This window comes from Scheffersomyces amazonensis, assembly GCF_036850825.1.
Source record: "Scheffersomyces amazonensis strain UFMG-HMD-26.3 chromosome Unknown RJT21scaffold_3, whole genome shotgun sequence".
NCBI lineage: Eukaryota > Fungi > Ascomycota > Pichiomycetes > Serinales > Debaryomycetaceae > Scheffersomyces > Scheffersomyces amazonensis.
Window position 1 is genome coordinate 264,276 of NW_027042743.1, and position 18,921 is coordinate 283,196.

The following is an 18,921-nucleotide window of genomic DNA, read 5'->3' on the forward strand; positions in this document are numbered from 1 at the left end:
TACATACTGAACACAAGAAAACTGTTGACCCATACAAATAGCACATTTTTATAGACATTCAGTAAGAGTATAGTATACCTACCAAGAGACAATTGATACCAATACCTACACTATGATTCAGTTAGAAGAAAGGGGAATGCCTCAAATCCCAGGATCAAGACTAGATGATGGAGAAGCAAGAGAATTACGAGGAATGGTGGCAGACTTACTTGGACGAAGAAGTACAGGATTTCCTGGATCACAACCAGTATCATTTGAAAGAAAACATTTAGAAGATACTTTAATGAATAAAGATTATTTTGTATGTGAAAAGACTGATGGATTAAGATGTCTACTATTTATAATATATGATAGTGAAAAGGGTGAAGGAGTATTTTTAATTACTCGAGAAAATGATTATTATTTTATACCAAATATTCATTTCCCATTAACCGCAAATGAAACACTTGAAAATAGAGAGTATCATCATGGAACTCTTCTAGATGGAGAATTAGTATTACAAAGTAAAAATGTTAGTGAACCAGTACTAAGATATTGTATATTTGATATCTTAGCAATAAATAGTAAGACTGTAGTTGATAGACCTTTAACTAAGAGGTTGGGTCATATTACTGAAAATGTTATGAAACCATTTGATAAATTTAAATTGAGGTATCCTAAAATTGTGAATTCTCCTGAATTCCCCTTTAAAGTTAGTTTTAAAATGATGACTTTTGCTTATAAAGCTGATGATGTTTTATCTAAAAAGGATCAATTATTTCATGAATCTGATGGTTTAATCTTTACTTGTGCTGAAACTCCTTATGTTTATGGAACAGATCAATCTTTACTTAAATGGAAACCAGCAGAAGAGAATACCATTGATTATCAATTAGAATTTATATTCAATGAATTCCAAGATCCAGACATTGATGAAAAGGATCCTTCATCTACATATACAGACTATGATACTAAACCAAATTTAATTAAATTGAAAGTATGGCAAGGAGATAGAGTTCATACTGACTTTGCTAAATTAGATTTGAGTGATGAAGATTGGGAAAAATTAAAGGACTTAAATGAACCTCTTCAAGGCAGGATAGCTGAATGTAGACAAAGTATTACAAAACCAGGTTATTGGGAAATGTTGAGATTCAGAAATGATAAGAGTAATGGAAATCATGTAAGTGTAGTAGAAAAGATATTACTCAGTATTAAGGATGGTGTAAGAGAACAGGAAATAATTGATGCATGTCCCGAAATTCTGGAGAGATGGAAAAGAAGAGAAGCTGAAAGAAGGAAACGATCTCATTCTCAATCTCATGGTCCTGTTCCTGCTCAACATCTGGCACCAGTAAAACGTCATCATGAAGAAGAACGTGAACGTGAACGTGAACCAGTTGTAAAAAGACCTAAAGTCGAAGAGAGACGAGAGGTATTAGACGATTTACCTACTTATGACGACAGTGATGACGAAGACTAAACATTTTAGATGTATGTAATATACCAATATGTATAATATAAAGTTCTATTAATAAGTGTTACAACATAAATCAGGGATGTAGTCTGATTCTATATACAGTGACAGTACACTGACAGTACAGTGACAGTAACTGACAGTGCTGGTATGCTATTTTGGATGTATCTGGATCTATAATGTCCCCTTAACGTTCGAGATTAATATTATTTCCAAACTTGGAATATAAATCTTTCTTCAATGATTCAAGCTGTTCATCGAAACTATCTATTGATTCATCAATTTCTTCTATTTTAGTTGTCAATATTTCATTATTCTTCTCTACTCTTTCGATGGCTTTTGAAACTTTCATAAACACAAATGCTTCACCAATCTTATACTGTATCTTTTCATCTTCATCCAATAATTCTATCTCTAATGATAAATCATCCAAGTATTCCTTTTCAGTCTTATATTTATTAAGTACGGCTGTTAATTCATCTTTTTTATTTATTAAAGTGGAGAACTTATTAATTCTTTGTTGATCCTCCCACAATACTTCTGTAGCAGTATTAACTTGCCCCTCAGGTAGTAACTCCATGATTTATTGTTGTGTGTATTATGTATTCACGGCACTTTTGATATCGATATCCCCAATTGGGTAATACCCACAATTTTATATTTTCAGTTCAACAAAAGAATGTGTCGTGCCCAAATGTGAAAAATAGTATGGTACGGTATAGTATTACGATAGCGTACTACTAATTTTTCACCTTCTATTAATCAGTTCTAATAGTATTGCTAAATTTTATACCTAACTGTATAAATGATGCTGCTAATGGATTACTGAATATATATAACTTATACTGAATAAAGTAGTTACATTAAAACAGACTTTATAGTATATACTTGTCTTGGCTGCTAACTAAGTCAAGTCAACTTTTGTTAGTAGTGCACAGTGTCGGCAAAATTGCCCAATTGGGGATTGAACTCAAAAGCCAGATCGCGTTTAATTAACGTTAGCAGAAGAGTTTGATCTAGTGGGGTCAAAATTCATGTTACCACTTGCAGTTTAAGTACACGGCAAACAAAGTTCTTATCTACGGCCTCAGATCTTACTACGTTCATTTAAAACTATTTAACTGAAGCAAAAATCTTATCATTCACTTAACAAATAGTGCTTCTTCTTCTTGTATTATATATAGTTTAAACGCTTAACTCATTACTCATTACTACTAACTAGTTATCTATCCATTATGACATCTTCAAAAGTTAATCCAAAGGAATATGAATTAATCCATTTGACTGATTATGAGTTAATAAAGTTTACTAGAGAACAAAATTCTGCAGCATGGAAGGGGAGATTAACAGCTGATGATTATGTTATTAGAGATCTTGTATTAGGAAAATCTAAAATTATCACCAAAAAGCCAAATGGGTTAATGGTTTTTATGTTGAGAAAAATTTCTGATCAAAAACCTGTATCTTCTATCGAACTTTTAATTAGAAGGGGATGGAAATTTGACTATGTAAATGGTGAGGTTGTGAAAAAAGAAGTATCAACTGGTTGTATTGGAGGTGTTTTTACATATCCTGAACATAGAGGTCAAGGCTTAGCTAAAATTATGGTTGATAAATTAATGGAAATTGCTAAAACTGATATTTTAAAGGAAGATGGTTTTACCTTTTTATATTCAGAAGTAGGGGAATATTATGCCAAGAGTGGATTTAAATCATTTGAAGTTCCTCTTGTTCTGATTCCATTACAAACTGGTAAACCAGAAGAAGGTATTAGTGAAAATTTTAAATTACTTGATTATCATACTTTTGAACCATACTTGAAAGTTCATAATGAACAATTGAGTAAAGAAATAATTAAAAAAGTTAATAAAGATCACTTATCAAGAGTTACTTTAGTTCCTAATTCTGATTTAGTTGATTGGTTCCATTTAAGATGTAAATATATTAGTTATAAATTATTTCATGAAGAAAAACATACAAAAACTATTGATTTCGTTAATGAATCCTATGAGGAAATTGTTGATAATTTCATTGAATTAGATCCAAAGAAATTTGGAATTGAACTCTTTAATGAATCAAATAAATCAATTGGTTATATAATTTGGACTTTTGATTGGATTAATCGTACAGAAAAGTATGCAACAGTATTAAAAATTGTCGTTATTGATGGTGAAGATAAAGATTCAACTTCTTTGAAATTATTATCACTCTTAAGAAATTACTTATTAAAAAATGAAGACATTGAAGGACAAACCAATATTAAAATAATTGTTTGGGAATCTGAACTTAGTCAAGTCAATAAAGAATATGTTATTGAACATTGGGGAAGTAAGGCTGGACTTGAAAATAGTTCTAGATCAGCTATCTTAATAAATAATGAGCCAGAAGATAAATTATTACAATCTGGTCAATTAATTTGGGAAGGTAATGATAAATTATCATGGTTTTAGTATAGAGACCATACATTCATTTATTTTTATGTTGATAATAGAAATAGTATTTATTTATAACTCTACTTCAACTACAGCCTTGTATTTTTCTCGTTCTTCATCTCTCTTTGTAAAACTATCTGCTGCATAAGTCATGATTAATCCAAAGAATGTTAAGCAAGCAGTATACATGAATCCTATAAAATATCTTGGTTGATATTTAGTATTAAATACAAATATTGGGGTAATACTTCCTATTATATATGCTAATGTGTTTGTAACTGTAATTAAGAAACTTCTAAATGAATCATCCTTTACCATAATACGATTTATCCAACTATAAATTTGAGGTTGACCCCAAGAACCAGGTATTCCAATTAAGAAATAAGAAAACCAATGAAGCCAAAGGGGTAAATCCCAGTAACTTAATAGTAGACATCCAATCACCATACAACTAAAATATATCTTTAAGAACACATGATTATAAGTTCCCCCCAAATAATCATTTAAATATCCTACAAACATGGCAGCTACTATACCAATGAAATGAATAATTGATGGTATAAGATTATAATATCTTGATGGTAGGTCTAAATCAATTTTCATCCAACTAACTAATGTAGGTTGACCATTTACATGACCACCATTATTGAAAGCCCAAAACATTAAGGGGAATATCCAAATTTGCCATCTCTTATAATAAGACTTATATGAACTTGTTGATTTATTATTATGTGGTTTTGATACATTAGATCCTGATTTCCTTCTTCTTTCTAATGCAATTAATTTATCAGTTTCATTCCAATACCAATTATTGGTATTTGTTGGTAAATTAGGATTGGCTATCATTGTAAATAATGCTATAGGTAAACTTATAATTGCATCCATTAAGAAATTTAATTTGAATGGTGGTAAATCAGAACCTTTACTTATTTCAATAATTAATTGTTGTAAAGGTCCAGCAATTACTGATGCTATACCTGAACTTATAGCTAAATAAGTTGATCTTTTACTAAGTTCAGTAGATGAATACCAAGTACCTAATAAATATTCTAATGAAATAAATAATGGAGCTTCTAATATTGCCAATATAAATCTTAATAAATAAAATTCATTTAATGATGCAGCATTATATTGTAAAATTGCTAATAAACTCCAGGCAAATTGTATAGAACCTAAGAAATATCTGAAATTAATTAAATTATTATGAATTAAATAATTGGCAGGAATTTGTCCTACAATATATCCAATAGTCCATATTGATAATAAATAATTAAATTGATTTTTATCCATATTATAATATTCATTCATACCATTATTATATGCTAAAGTTATATTATATTGATTTAAATTCTTTATGAAATATCCCAACATACTTGAAGTCATTAAAAAGAAATCTAATTTAGTAAGGTAAGATTGTTCCAATGGATGTTTATCAATTTTATCATTAAAGAACTTTTTAATTCGATATACATAAGAATCTTTAGTATATGAAGTAGTTGTATTTTTATAAGCAGTATCATCAAATACGTCAAGATCTATAAAGGGGATTTCCTGATCACTCAGATCGGAATCTCTTCTTTCTAAGAGTGACACCATAGATTTCTTCTTTAGTAGTGTCGATGTCTCCATACTCCTTATAATATATTCTATATGCTCTTATTAAATTTTAAATCATATTAGATCAATTTTTACAGTATTCTACAATGGTAATATATATTGCTATTTATAATTACTTCAGTAAAGGATCCACAGTTTTGGAGAACCCTTTTGGGCCAGGCGACAAATTTGGTTGCAGCATAAATTCGCAATTCATGCCCCGACACAGTTTACCGGTTCAATTGACGACATTAATAATCAGATACATACAGGGGTGACTCCTGTGGTTTGGTTGCGGTGGAGTTATGGAGGTGGTTCTCTAGTAATATGTAAATAGTTAATATTATTGTTGTTTTTGTTATTACTTCAATTGAATAAATTGCTTTACTACTTAGTGCTCATCTTATCTATGATAAGAAAGAAAGTGAGTGTGTGGGAGCTAAACGTTCCAGTTGACTACATTTACGCTTTTCTGTATAAATTGAACTAACACACGACCATACCAATACTAATACCACATAAATCCTATTGTTATAATACTACAAATTGTATATTTTCATTATCAAATCAAATACATACAATTCCTTCAGAAATTGGAAGAATCTCGCATCTCGAGAATTTACTCTCTTTCACTTTTCTGCTAATATTCATTGGTCTACATTACCATCGCTTACTTATAGTTAGCACTACTTTAAATTGAAAACTCGCGTTTCTGTTTAAATTAGCGTCTTTTGCAAATTGAACTAACACACGACCAAATTTACGTTTGAGAATAAAAATAGAGACTGGACTACACTTATGGTTTTTGGTTTTTAAGTTTCTTATGTATCACGTGCACACAGCCCCGGAATGACCGTATTGACCGGATATCCCCTACTATTTTTATTTTTCTTCACTGTTTATGATTCTCCAATATTTCACAACCGACTAACCGAATATACATACAACTAATGGTAGAATTGAATGAGTTTGAAGCCACTAATCCGGTTCAGGTAGGCTACTATGATCCGTTCAATTTGTTTGGCACTTTCAAATCAGAATTCGAATCCAAATTGCCCCTAACTAATTTGCATTGGAAGTTTCATGCTTCTAAACCTCAGAAGTCAATAGCATCATTACCAATACAATTAGTTGAGGAAATACCGAAAACTAATGATATACCAAATTGCAATGTTTATTTAAGATTAATGATAATTAAAGTAGATAATATTGATTTTTATAGATCTCAAGTTCGACCTTTAATTAAAGAATGGTTAAAGAATTTAGTACTAGATAAATTAGTAGAATGGATGATAATACTATATATTCCTTCAACTACTAAGGATAAACATAGTACATTAATGAAAACTTCAAGTTTTGATAAATTAAAGATAGACTTTGGATATAATGGTAAAGAATGGCAAAATATTGCAAAGACTCCTGTTTATGATTCAAGTGATGATTCAGCTAAATTTCTTAAAGTAAAGGAAGATGAGTCGGAGAATTCTCAAGTATATAACGATTTGGAATTGAAACTTAAACAACTACTTATTGGGTCATTTGATAAACGATTTCAATCCATTAATAAGCAACTTAATAACCTCAAATCTGATCCTTATCAGACCTTTACATACTCCTTGGATCTAGCTAATTTACTTTATGATATGAGACTTTATCAAGATTCATTAGATATATATCAAGCACAAGACCCATCCGTTTTAGCCGAACAAGCCATAGATTATTCCATTCTAAACTTACCTGATTCGTATGAAAATTATAAATTTGATGTTCATATAAAACCAGCAGTAAGTCAAGAGTCCATTAACTTATTTTCCTTAAAGCAGAAGTTATTTGCAAACCAAACTGTGATCTTACAACATTTGGCATATAGTGCAACTACAAGATCCATATCAGCATTGTTTGTCACAAGCTTATATCAAAAGCTCGTATATTACATTAATGATGTTAATAACACATTTAAAGCAGCATCATTAAATGAATATAGTATAGCATTAATAGAATATTATCTTGATATTCCAGTGTCGAAAAGTCTGATGGAGGTTCAAGATAATACAGAAGATGAACCAATTTCATTGAGTGAAATATATGAATTCCGAGGAGAACTTAAGCTACTACTTCGAACTGCCATAACAAATCTAGCAGCTCAAAGAGGCTATAAATTAATCCTGACTGGGATTCTTGAAGAAGTTTCATTAAATGATGATAATGAGACTCGTAAAGATGATGAGTCTGTAGTTAAATCACCAAAATTGACAGAAATATTATCTACTGAAGGTAATTTCCATAACTATTTTGAAAAATTAACTGAATTGGTCATTGAAGATTTTTCCAAATGTACTCGATCTAAATCTATTGATATCTTAAGTATCGATCTAGCACTATTGAAATATCAAAGAGAAGAATTCTTGGAATCACTTGAAATTTTGGAGGAATCCTTTGAAGTTTATATTTCCAATGGATGGAACTATATGGGCAGTTTCTTATTGGATGTATATCTTAACTGTTTGAATAAAACAAGACTGGATGATTATCAAGGTATGATATTTACCGGTCTTAGGCTTCTTTCATGCTTGAAAGCAAATACCTATACCCAAATTGGAATTAATAATTATTCCCTTTTAATGCATTCTAAGAAACTTGAGGGATTAATTGGTAATATCTTACACAATTGTCTTTCTCAAGATGAGTTAATTGACTATCCTCTTGAAAACTTATTTAGTATAGACCTATTACCATATATTTATGCCGATGATTCAACTTTGAACTCAACTTATTATATTGAGATTGAATTCTGGAATAGCTTTCAGATACCTTTTACTTTTCAAAACATTACCTTAAATTTAGAAGGTGAGTTAGGTGATAAAGTGATATTTTCTACTAATGAAGTTAAGTTTGAGTCTAATGGATCTCAGAAAATAAGATTATATTCCAATTCATTTGTTCTGGGAAATGTTATACCAAGAACTATAAGGATTAGATTAAATGAGAATCTTGAACTTCTGCAAGAATTTGGTGCATTGGTTGATAATGCTGTAGCTGATCTTACAGTAATTCATACTGGAAATTCACGAACTAAACCAGGTGCCAGTCAGAAAGTCCCTAAAATATTTTACTATCAGAATGTACATAAACTATGGTGTGAGTTTGTCAGTAGTAAAAATATAGAATTAGGTAGTACAGAAGTAGTACTTCGAATTCATAATGGTCAAAATGATGTTAAAAATGTATCAATTGATTTGATTCCTAGATCTGTTGGTCTATCTTTAGATTTGAAGGGAGTTAAAGTTCAATTTGAAACTTTAGAATCTCTTTCAATTCAAGATATTTCCTTCCCTGTCAAGTATTTTGGAGAGAAGAAAGTTGTTGATTTTACAGCCAAGGTTTCTTATGAAATAGATTCAGAAATTTATAGTCATATTTTTACAGCAGGTATTGATACTACACTTACTATTGCAGTATCAGTACAAGATATATTTAGACCAGATTTTCTTTATTCGAATTTCCTGGTAGGAACTGCATCTCCGAAATTTCCTATAAGAATTATCTCAAAATCATTGAGTAGCGAGAATGAAAATTATGCTATTTTAAAGCCAAAATATGGATTTTCTCCATTGATTGCATTTGGTGAACAACCAGCTAGTTTCTTTTTTAAAGTGGTACCTGAATCAGGTTATATAATTAAATCATCAGATACTTTAGATTTAGCCATTGAATTCTCTAACTTAAAGGATGAGTGTTCTGCGATTGTTCAGGATTCCCTTTTAAAAAAGTTAAAGACAGTGCATCTTGAGAAATATTGGTTTTTATTAAAATTAGTCATTCTAGATAAATTGAAGTATGATTTAAATAATTATGGAATTAATGACTTTGTACAGATCCTCAATAATAAGGAATTATTAATTTTGGCTGAAAAAATTATACTTCAACATGTTGAATTAAAATCTGATCAAGTTAAATTATTTGAGATTATTGAAAGCTTTTTGAATAATACCTTAGAAGTTGGAGATTACAATTATAATAGTGAAATTCGTCGACTTCATATATCTGTGGCTGTACCATATTTGAAATATTTACATATAATTGAAGCTGAATATGAGAAAAAATACAAGTATGTAGTTGGAGAACCAATTAAGCTTAAAGTTAAGATCTTAACCGAAACCAAATGGTACGGTAATAATTCAATTAGTGGGAATACCTCAGTTCTTGCTGAATCTTCACCTTCACCTGAGGTTATACCCAGCGTAAAAGAGAGTATTCAACTTCAAATTCAAAATGATGACAATTGGTTAATTTCAGGATTTAAAAAATTCCTGTTTGATTTACAGACTGATAGTAATAAGGTTAATGAAGTAGAATTAGTGGTTATTCCATTAAATATCGGTAAATTACTTCTACCAAAATTTATCATAAAATCATCTCATTCAGTACATGATGATAGTTTAGGAACTTACCTAAAAAATGGTCAAGAAACGTTACTAGTTGTGCCTGAACTTGATAGTATAACGTTTTCATTTTAAATAGATATAAATAGCATAGCATAGCATAGCATAGCCTCAAAAAGTGCCGACATTTTTGCAGCTGAAAATGGCGCGGCCTGTATATAGCCTAGCATAGCTCTCCAAAAATGCCCTCGATATCAGGATTAAATTTAGATTTTAGATTCACGATGGCATCGGAATTCGAAATCGTAAGTAGAATTATAACTTCAATTAACAATGGTGAAGGACACTACATACTATGATATATTGGGAGTTGAACCCAGTGCCACAGCTCTTGAATTAAAGAAGGCCTATAGAAAACAAGCCATTAAGCTTCATCCTGATAAAAATGCTAATGATCCTAAAGCAGCTGAAAAATTCCAAGAACTTGGTGAAGCTTATGGTATACTTCAAGATGCTGATTCGCGTGCACTCTATGATGAATTAGGAGTTGAAGGATTAAAGAATGAGAACTCTGGAGGTGCAAATACTGATATTGATCCTTCAGAATTCTTCACTATGGTTTTCGGAGGTGTAGCCTTTCAAGATTGGATTGGAGAATTATCATTAATTGATGAAGCATCGAAAGCTTCTGAAATCTTAGGTGAAGATGAAGATGATTCTACGGTAGTCGATGAGAAATTGAATCATGATGTTTCCGATTTAACTTTGCATAATAATAATGATGTTAGTAAGAGACCATCTGAGATTACCAGTGAGACATTAGAAAAGAAGAGAAAGCAAAGAATCTCTAAAGAACAAAGAGATAAGATTATAAAAATGCAAGAAGAAGCCAGACTCGCCAAGATTGCTAAGGTTAATAAGTTGTCTGAAAATTTACTTTCCAAAATTGAAAAATATGAGACAGCCGTTACTAATTCTTCTGCTCTTGAACAATTCACTAGTAAATTGCATCAAGAATTTGAAGATTTAAAGATTGAAAGTTTTGGTATAGAATTACTTCATTTAATTGGTAAAATTTATACCACTCAAGCTAATGCAACCATTGCATCATCTAAAACTTTTGGTGTATCAAAAATATTCTCATCTACTAAAAATGCAGCTACTACGGTTAAGAATGGTTATTCTATCTTAAAATCCGCCGTTGATACGCAATCATACGTTGAAGAAATGATGAAAGAAGAAGAAGTATTACAACTTGCAGAATTGAATGGTATAGAGATTTCTGATGAAGTCAGATATAGACATGCTGAAAAGCAAAGAATAAGTAGTGGTAAAATGGTGGCAACTGCTTGGGCTGCTACTAAGTTTGAAGTTACTGGAGTACTTAATAAAGTATGTAAGCAAGTATTGAACGATAAATCACTCACGAAGAAAGAAAAACTCTCTCGAGCTAAGGCACTTTTGTTTATTGGTAAACAAGCTTCAGCAGTCCAGAGATCTCCTGAAGAAGATGAAGAAGCTAGAGTGTTTGAAGAAATGATGGCAGAAGCTAATGCAAAGAAAAACCGTAGAGCAGGTAAAATGTCAGATAGAGATATAGAAGAATACTTAAGACATGCGGCTTCGGAAGATTCGGAAATCAGTAGTAATGCAAGTACTACTGCAACTGGTGCTACTGCAACCGGCACAGCTGCTTCCACATCTCAATCTACTGCCAATAGTACCAAATAGTACCCAATAGTATAAACATCCCCCCATTAAATAGACTATGAAATTGTATGTAGTGCGAAACCCAATTTTTTTTCATTTTGTCATCAACGGCCTCGATCCGATTTTTTAGATAATGAGATTGACATTATTCCTTAAATAGTATTAGGACTATATCCCATATAAGTAGTACACTAACTTTATATATCATTAATATATCATTAATACATCATTAAGTATGGCTGTGAGTTCGAAACAAGTGTTGTCATTGTACAAACAATTATTAGAAAAGGCTGCTAAGTTTGATAACTACAACTTTAGAGAGTACTCCAAGAGAAGAGTAAGAGATGCTTTCAAAGATAATAAGAATTTGAGTGAAGAGAAGTCTATTACTGAATTCTATAATAAAGGTATAGAGAGCTTGGCTCAATTACATAGGCAGTCTACTATTTCCCAAATGTTTACATTTGATAAGTTGGTAGTTGAACCATTAAAACAAAAACACCAGTAGTTGGATTACTTATTTATATGATTCCTTATTCAGTATACTTTCCATTCGTGCACATAGTTCTTCTTTCTTTAATTATAATATAATGACAATGATAGCTTGTAACAATTATCAAATCAGTAGTAGTATTAAGCGTTTCAATTAGTATTTTATATAATAATTGACCTTTCCATGTTGAATTAAGCAAACAAAAAGGAAAAAAAAGACGACCTCGGTGAGGATCGAACTCACGATCTTAAGATTAACAGTCTTACGCCTTAGCCAGCTTGGCCACGAAGTCATTTTTCTGAAAATTTTTGTTTTGGATCCCTCACGAAACGTTTATTCACGTGATTGATCACGTGCGCGACATTTTTACTAATAAATGGAGATTTATGTCGTATAGCTGCCATATCTCCTACACTTACAATATAAGGTGGATGGACATAACCAGTTAGTTAGGGTTATATATATTTTACAGCGAACACCTATATAGAACTTCATATACTACTCTTAAAAATCGTCTAATCTAATTATTATTTAACGTACATACTGTATAACACATTTTTACTTAGAAAACTTTAAATTAATTACCAACGTATTGGGAAGAACAGTGGAGCAAGTAATCCATTGGCTTAGTTAATATTGATGTATTAACCTTACATCATTTACTAATTTCAACGTTATCATTTACCTGGTTAAATGTAAAATGATTAAACTACAAACAACAAATTGGACAGAATTGGGATTTCCCATTATGGATAGACCCGTTACGTATCCATATACCAATAGAAGACAGGAATGGAAATGGGATGGTAATGTATGAGTCAGTTCCAAGCAATGTCAATCAGGGTGACGTATTGAATATTCAAACAAACTCAGCCCTGTATAAAATCCAAGGAGCGTGGTATCAAATTGGTGCAGTAGGACCTGATGGGTAATATCTAAATTTAAGTAGTGATTTTGTTAATTCCAACAACTACGAAGATGAATATACTATTGATTACCCAGATTTCGAAGCTGCTTTTAGATAACATTACTGAAGAATATGGTAATGAGATTTTTACACCAGAACAGATAACTAGAGTATATTTAGGATATTTGGCAATGAAAGGCAAACAATTGAACAGTGATAGGACAGAACAAGAGTTGGTAATTAATTGAAATTCTACGAAACTTCGGGGTTTGGCTTATGTAAATAGATTTCAAGAATGTTGTGTTTCATATTAGTTATGATTAATAGATTATTAATGTCACTTTAGTGCCAATTTGTGAATAAATAATTAACCAAAAATGGCTATATATCTTTGAGTATAGGCTTATATTGATTAGAGATCACCCATGACTCTGAGAATTCAGTTTACAATAAAATTTAGGAATTGAATACACAGACGATTTTACCCGTATTTAACTATTAGATATAGATCACAAGTAGAAAGCATGGCGTGCGCTACCACGCGGGGCAATTTAGTAGTGTAGTAGAGGATAAGGAGAAGGGGGACATTTTTTTTAATTTCAATTTATAGTCTCTTCCATAAGTTTTTAGCAATGATATTTTAATTTCAAAGAAAGACGTGTGCTTTGGTAGGATCTATTATTTTTAGGATTAATCTACTAAGTTGGAGTAGTCGGTCTGTGATAGAAGTTGTCTTCTACAGTCATCTACTACTTCGAATTGTATGAATATAGGATTAGAATGTACTAACGTTTTAGTGACTTCCATATTAATATATACTAATTTTATATTTATCTTGTATTTGTATTTGTATTTGTAGTATTTGTATTACTTCTCCTACATTAATTCTTAAGCAGAAAGCAGTACTAAATTAGAAGACTAGATAGTTTATATACTATATCAGAGAATTACGCCTTGTGCACATAGTCCATCAACTCATGGAGGATATTCTCCAAACTAGAATAGAATGCACAGTAATCATTGATATCCACAAAGTTGTTACGAAGATCATAGTAGATCTTTTCATTCAACTGGATTAATTCCGATTTGGTTTCCGGACTCAAGTTATGACTGATGATAGCCAATTGGTTATTCGTCATAGGGGTTCGTATAGGATCAGTAGGTACTAAAGAATTCGATCCCGTACCAGTACCTGTACCCGTACTAGAACTCAATCGATGATTATGATTATGATTATGATTATGATTATGATTTCTCCGTTGTTGCTGCTGCTGTTGTTCATGGCTCTTCTTCTCCTTCACCTTGCCCTCTTCAAGTAACATCTCTTCCATAAAGGCCTCATCATCAAAGATGGGTTGGGGTACATCCATTACATTAAACAAATCATTCATGTTCATGTATCCTGTGACTTGATAATCAAAGAATTCGATTCTTCCTCCGACATTATTACCGTTGGCTTCATTATACTGATTAATCAATTCAATTATACTGTATCTCTTCAATAAGAATTCCCATGTTAAGTTGGTAAGAGATAACATCCGTTTATACTTTTCATTCTTAAACCATTTGCGATTCAAGATGAATAACGCCTTATTGATAAGTTTAACATAAATACACAACTCATTCAAAGTCATGAATTCATACTTGAACTTGACAGTAATGATAATGAACATAAGAATTACCGAATCGATAGGGATAGTTCTCTTTATATACCAATTATACTTGCCAAACTTAATGAAATCATTATACTTTAAAAAGTCATTCAAGTTATGTAAGATCGACGGAATCAAATTGTTGTGGATGTTTTCGTACGAGAAGTTCTCGGATTGGTTGAACCGCAAGAGCGAGATGGACGAGTTATTAAAGTTCAAGATAATGTTGGCTTCTTGGATTCTTCCAAAGGTATCTTCATACTGACTTAGTGATAACACTCCATTGCGAGACTTTGAGAGCGTTCCTACTTCCAAGTCATCGTCTGTATCGTTGATACTGGTCCGATGATGCAAGTACTGATTGCCAGTCTTCAACCCATAGTTATCATGATCGCTATGGTTGTTATACTCATTGGTATTATCTCCAAATAGGATCTTCTTGTGCAAGAGCATGAGGGCTCGGTCCACAAAGCTCCACGAGTGGTTCTTTATGAAATTGATGAGATTCATCTCCTGAACCGTCGACGGAGGATTCATCTTATAGAACTGGTTCATCTTGTAGATGGACACATGGATGTACTTGAAGTAGTCGGAGATCATGGCCTTAATCTCATTGATCTGGATGGGAGTGATGTTGGATGAGAGTCCATTGTGTAAGTGGTACACCAACTCACTGAGAATCCGATCGTACTTGAACTTGACGTTCATGGATAAGATACTGACATTCAACTTCTTTTCCTTGACTATGCCCAACTTATCAAAGATGGGCTCTTCCTCCTCGGGCATCAATACATTGAAGTCTTCAAACTTACACACGGGAGGGAGACAGAAGTTGTGCGACGTTAGAGCATCGAGGCCAAAGATCACCCACCACAAGAGTCGACGGAACTTGATGACTTCCCAGTCGTTGATGCGGAGGGTGATTAGCGGATCCTTATGCATTTGTAGGAACTTGGCATACCGAATGATCTGCGACATTTCCATGGTGGAAGGGTTGGGAGACGTGGATTGGATGATGACATTCCCCAAGAGCAACGGGATGGTCTTGAGGCCGTGTGGGTAGTTGTAGTACTGACAGATCTTGTTGAATGCCTTCAAGTACCGGTTGATGTCCTGGTTCAAGAGTAAGTTGTCGTACTCCTCGAACTCGGAGATGGTGGACGCATACAAGATGGGGAAGTAGAGCGTGTAGAACTGTAAGTAGTTGAAGTTGGTGGTGGTGGTCTTGACTCCCATGAGCGTCCAGTACCGTTCGTGTTCCTTCAAGAAGTCCGATAGGTTTACCACTACGGGCAAGAGGAGATGCACCGAGTTGATGTACCGGTCGATCAACTCAAACGACCGCTCTTTGCTCTGCGGCAAGTGCTTCAACAAGTCTTCCAATAAGTTATCGTTGGAGTAGTACGTGTTGGTGCCATACAAGTAGTTGATGGTCGTAGCCGGATTCGAAGAGTAGGCATTGAGCGAGTTATGTAAGCCCGGATTATTGGGCTGCGCCGTCTTACCACTGGATGGGGTATCACTAGACAACGGAGTAGGAGGCATATTCATCTTGGAAGGTGCGGCCGAGTCCATGGACTTTGTGAACAATCCACTAATGTTGGAGTTACTGTTACTATGAGATAATGTCGTCGTCGTGGCAGCGGCGGCGGCGGCGGTGGTTTGGACACTGTGGTGAGTCACAGGAGAATTGAAATTGGACGGCAATGATGCGGAAAGCAAGCCCTCCTGATTGGCAAACGTGAAGGATGATAAGTTAAAGACACATTGATCATCCGTAGCTGATGTTGGAGGTCCACTGGGGACAGCCGCATTCAAGTTCTGATGGGCCGGTGATCCGGACCCTTGCGGATTCTGATTCAAGAAATTCGTGTTGAAGTATGTGTTGGTGATGTTGTTGGATACGTTATTCAATATGGGAGTTTGAAGCATATTAGCCAGCTGCTGCTGTTGGGAGAGAGTTCGGGCTTGCTTGCGGACTTCGGCGTCGAGCATGGTAGCGCCGCCTTGGTTGGAGACTTGATTAGTTTCATCGGCCGTAACTGCAACTGTAGCGGATCCGTTAGTCATATTGAAATTTAAATTAAGGTAATTTAATGAAAGTTCAGGAAGAATACCTCCTGGCGTACCGGACGCTTTGGAGAAGGTGTCAATGGGGACAGAGCCCTGGGAGATGGAGGATGCGGCCGTACTAGATGCTGAAGATGAGATAGTGGAGGATGCGGCCGACGACATATGGTGGGTAGAAGTTGCGTTGTTGTCGTTGTCGTTGTCATCCTGTTCGAGTTTGATGTGAGTATTATTATCGTGGTCGTTATCATTATCATTATCGTTATCGGAATGAACGTCATCGTTCATGTCGTCGACATCATGGTTCGAGTCCAGACTGTCGGAGTGTTTGGGCATATCTTCATCGGGATCGGAAGTAGTGCTCCGTGAACGTTTCTTATCTACCAAAACTACACCTTTCTTTCGAGATTGTCGTTCTTCTTCGGTTAACCTTGCCGATTTCTTACCTCCTCGACTTATCCGTTCATTGACAAAGTATTTACATTCAAATCCCAACTTATCACAATTGTTACAGATGGGTTGTTGTCGGGAACATTTGATCTTTTTAGAATGACAATAAATGCAACTGAGGATTTTCCGTTGTCGGGTCTTTTGTACTTTCAACACTTGTCCATCGGCTAACACTCGTAAATTTCTAGCTCGCTTAGAACTTAAAGAGGGGGTGGCTGTGGACGATGAAGTTGAGGATACTGAAGTTGTGGTGGTGAGTTTAGTGGAGGCAGTTGCAGAGTCGTCCAGCCATTCGGACGAAGACTGGTGAGGAGACTGAGATGGGTGAGATATCATAGTAGTGCCTGATTGTCGAGATGGGCATGGACAGGCTGTAGAAGTTTAGTGTTGTTGGCAGGCAATTGGAAATTGGGCCTGGTTGACTTGCGGTTATGGACGGCTATCACGACAAGTCCGTTATCTGTGTTGTGTCTGTGTCTGTGTTTGTGTCTGATTGTCTGTCTGATTGTTAGACTTGAAAATTGAAATTCTGTTGATGAGTATGGATTTTGTCTGGCTGGAGACAATTGAGGTTTAAAATCCGTTTTAGTATTAAATTATTATTTTTTAATTTTTTAATGTTTTATTTTTGATCGTTCCGTCCGCTAAGCTTGAGGGTGAGATTGAGATTGAGATTGAAATGAAATTGAATTTGAACTAATGTATATTGGCAATCTTCTGATTCGGATCTGATATTGTTGATAGTAACACTAATAATGAATGTCCGCGACTGAATTGATGGTACAGTTTAGCTATACAAATTCGGATCTATGAGTTGAGTTTAAGTTGTCGCAGCGGAACACTTATCCGAGCTATTTTTTCTTGTATAATACACTGATCCTTCTGTGTCAGATGTTTGGATTCTGTAATTTGGATTGATCCAGTGTCAGCTAACCAGTGCCTAAGTGAAGTAGAAGTTGATCAAATAAATAAATAAACAGACAAATAAATAAATAAATGAATAAATAAATAGGTAAATGAATAAATAAGTAAATATATAAGTAAGTAAGTTTTAATAATATAATACAGAAGTACGGAAAAATAAAGTAAGAACTTATCAAATATTTATTGAATAGAAACTGAGCCCACTGATTTATTTAAATCACAAATTTAAAACTATACCGGGAATCCTTGACTCTTCGGAGTTTTTGGATGGAATTACTCAAGGCTTTTACAATCGTAAACAATACTGACTTAAATTCCAAATAAGAATATCCTAATATATATATATAGATACTATAAGCGTATATATACAAAAATAGGCTTGTACCAAATTGTTGGTTAGTGTAATTATCGAACTAATACAATACACAACTAACAATAAACAATAATTCCATAAATAAAAATTAATAATTTTTGATAATACGGAGCCCTTTAAAACGCGGGGCAACTGACATCGATTGGTCCTACACGACTATCATTTACATGTTGCGTCTTTGTACATTAGTCTGGGGTAATAAAAATATCAGCCAAAATCGGAAAACTATCTGTTCGGAGTCGGACTATTAGATGTTATCGTCATGTTATAACATTTGATCTCATTCTTTATAGAAGCAAGCAGTCATTAAGCATCAAACTTCGTTAACGGAAAACTTCGCCAAGAAGAGGGGTTGCGAAAATATACATAATTTGAAACCACAGAGTAAATACCAGGGTCACCCCATAATCCTCCAAATGTTTTATTAATATTATTGCAGTTTTGGTTTAAGTTTATAAATATTCGCAATAATTTAA

At 33.4% G+C, this 18,921-nt stretch overlaps 8 protein-coding genes and 1 non-coding gene across 9 annotated transcripts; 5 read left to right on the top strand and 4 right to left on the bottom strand. All coding sequences in view use genetic code 12, as the record gives it.

The window, feature by feature from the left end:
• CGT1 (mRNA guanylyltransferase) lies at positions 1–1,552 on the top strand. The gene has a single exon (XM_064884096.1). The coding sequence runs from the start codon at positions 113–115 to the stop codon at positions 1,460–1,462; it is 1,350 nt and encodes a 449-aa protein (XP_064738235.1). The 5' UTR covers positions 1–112; the 3' UTR covers positions 1,463–1,552.
• Positions 1,553–2,363, bottom strand: RJT21DRAFT_30729 (tubulin-binding prefolding complex subunit). Its single transcript, XM_064884095.1, has one exon. The coding sequence runs from the start codon at positions 2,034–2,036 to the stop codon at positions 1,644–1,646; it is 393 nt and encodes a 130-aa protein (XP_064738236.1). The 5' UTR covers positions 2,037–2,363; the 3' UTR covers positions 1,553–1,643.
• RJT21DRAFT_30728 (uncharacterized protein) lies at positions 2,364–3,933 on the top strand. Its single transcript, XM_064884094.1, has one exon. The coding sequence runs from the start codon at positions 2,692–2,694 to the stop codon at positions 3,904–3,906; it is 1,215 nt and encodes a 404-aa protein (XP_064738237.1). The 5' UTR covers positions 2,364–2,691; the 3' UTR covers positions 3,907–3,933.
• Positions 3,934–3,960: 27 nt separating this feature from the next.
• RJT21DRAFT_84355 (major facilitator superfamily domain-containing protein) lies at positions 3,961–5,484 on the bottom strand (the record flags this gene model as incomplete). The annotated part of the gene is made up of 1 exon (XM_064885394.1): positions 3,961–5,484. One exon carries the CDS (start codon positions 5,482–5,484, stop codon positions 3,961–3,963), a length of 1,524 nt encoding a protein of 507 aa, XP_064738238.1.
• A 936-nt stretch (positions 5,485–6,420) lies between these two features.
• Positions 6,421–10,161, top strand: RJT21DRAFT_119941 (transport protein particle complex II subunit). The gene has a single exon (XM_064881578.1). The coding sequence runs from the start codon at positions 6,435–6,437 to the stop codon at positions 9,999–10,001; it is 3,567 nt and encodes a 1,188-aa protein (XP_064738239.1). The 5' UTR covers positions 6,421–6,434; the 3' UTR covers positions 10,002–10,161.
• On the top strand, positions 10,162–11,724 carry RJT21DRAFT_119944 (uncharacterized protein). The gene has a single exon (XM_064881579.1). It carries the CDS (start codon positions 10,200–10,202, stop codon positions 11,595–11,597), a length of 1,398 nt encoding a protein of 465 aa, XP_064738240.1. The 5' UTR covers positions 10,162–10,199; the 3' UTR covers positions 11,598–11,724.
• Positions 11,725–12,186, top strand: RJT21DRAFT_119945 (uncharacterized protein). Its single transcript, XM_064881580.1, has one exon. The coding sequence runs from the start codon at positions 11,812–11,814 to the stop codon at positions 12,082–12,084; it is 273 nt and encodes a 90-aa protein (XP_064738241.1). The 5' UTR covers positions 11,725–11,811; the 3' UTR covers positions 12,085–12,186.
• A 101-nt stretch (positions 12,187–12,287) lies between these two features.
• Positions 12,288–12,361, bottom strand: RJT21DRAFT_t93. Its single transcript has one exon. It is a non-coding gene; the product is annotated as a tRNA-Asn (tRNA).
• A 1,449-nt stretch (positions 12,362–13,810) lies between these two features.
• ZCF5 (Zcf5p) lies at positions 13,811–17,484 on the bottom strand (the record flags this gene model as incomplete). The annotated part of the gene is made up of 4 exons (XM_064879800.1): positions 13,811–14,230; positions 14,297–16,449; positions 16,678–16,826; positions 17,145–17,484. 4 exons carry the CDS (start codon positions 17,482–17,484, stop codon positions 13,924–13,926), a joined length of 2,949 nt encoding a protein of 982 aa, XP_064738242.1. The 3' UTR covers positions 13,811–13,923.
• Between the last annotated feature and the right edge of the window lie 1,437 nt (positions 17,485–18,921).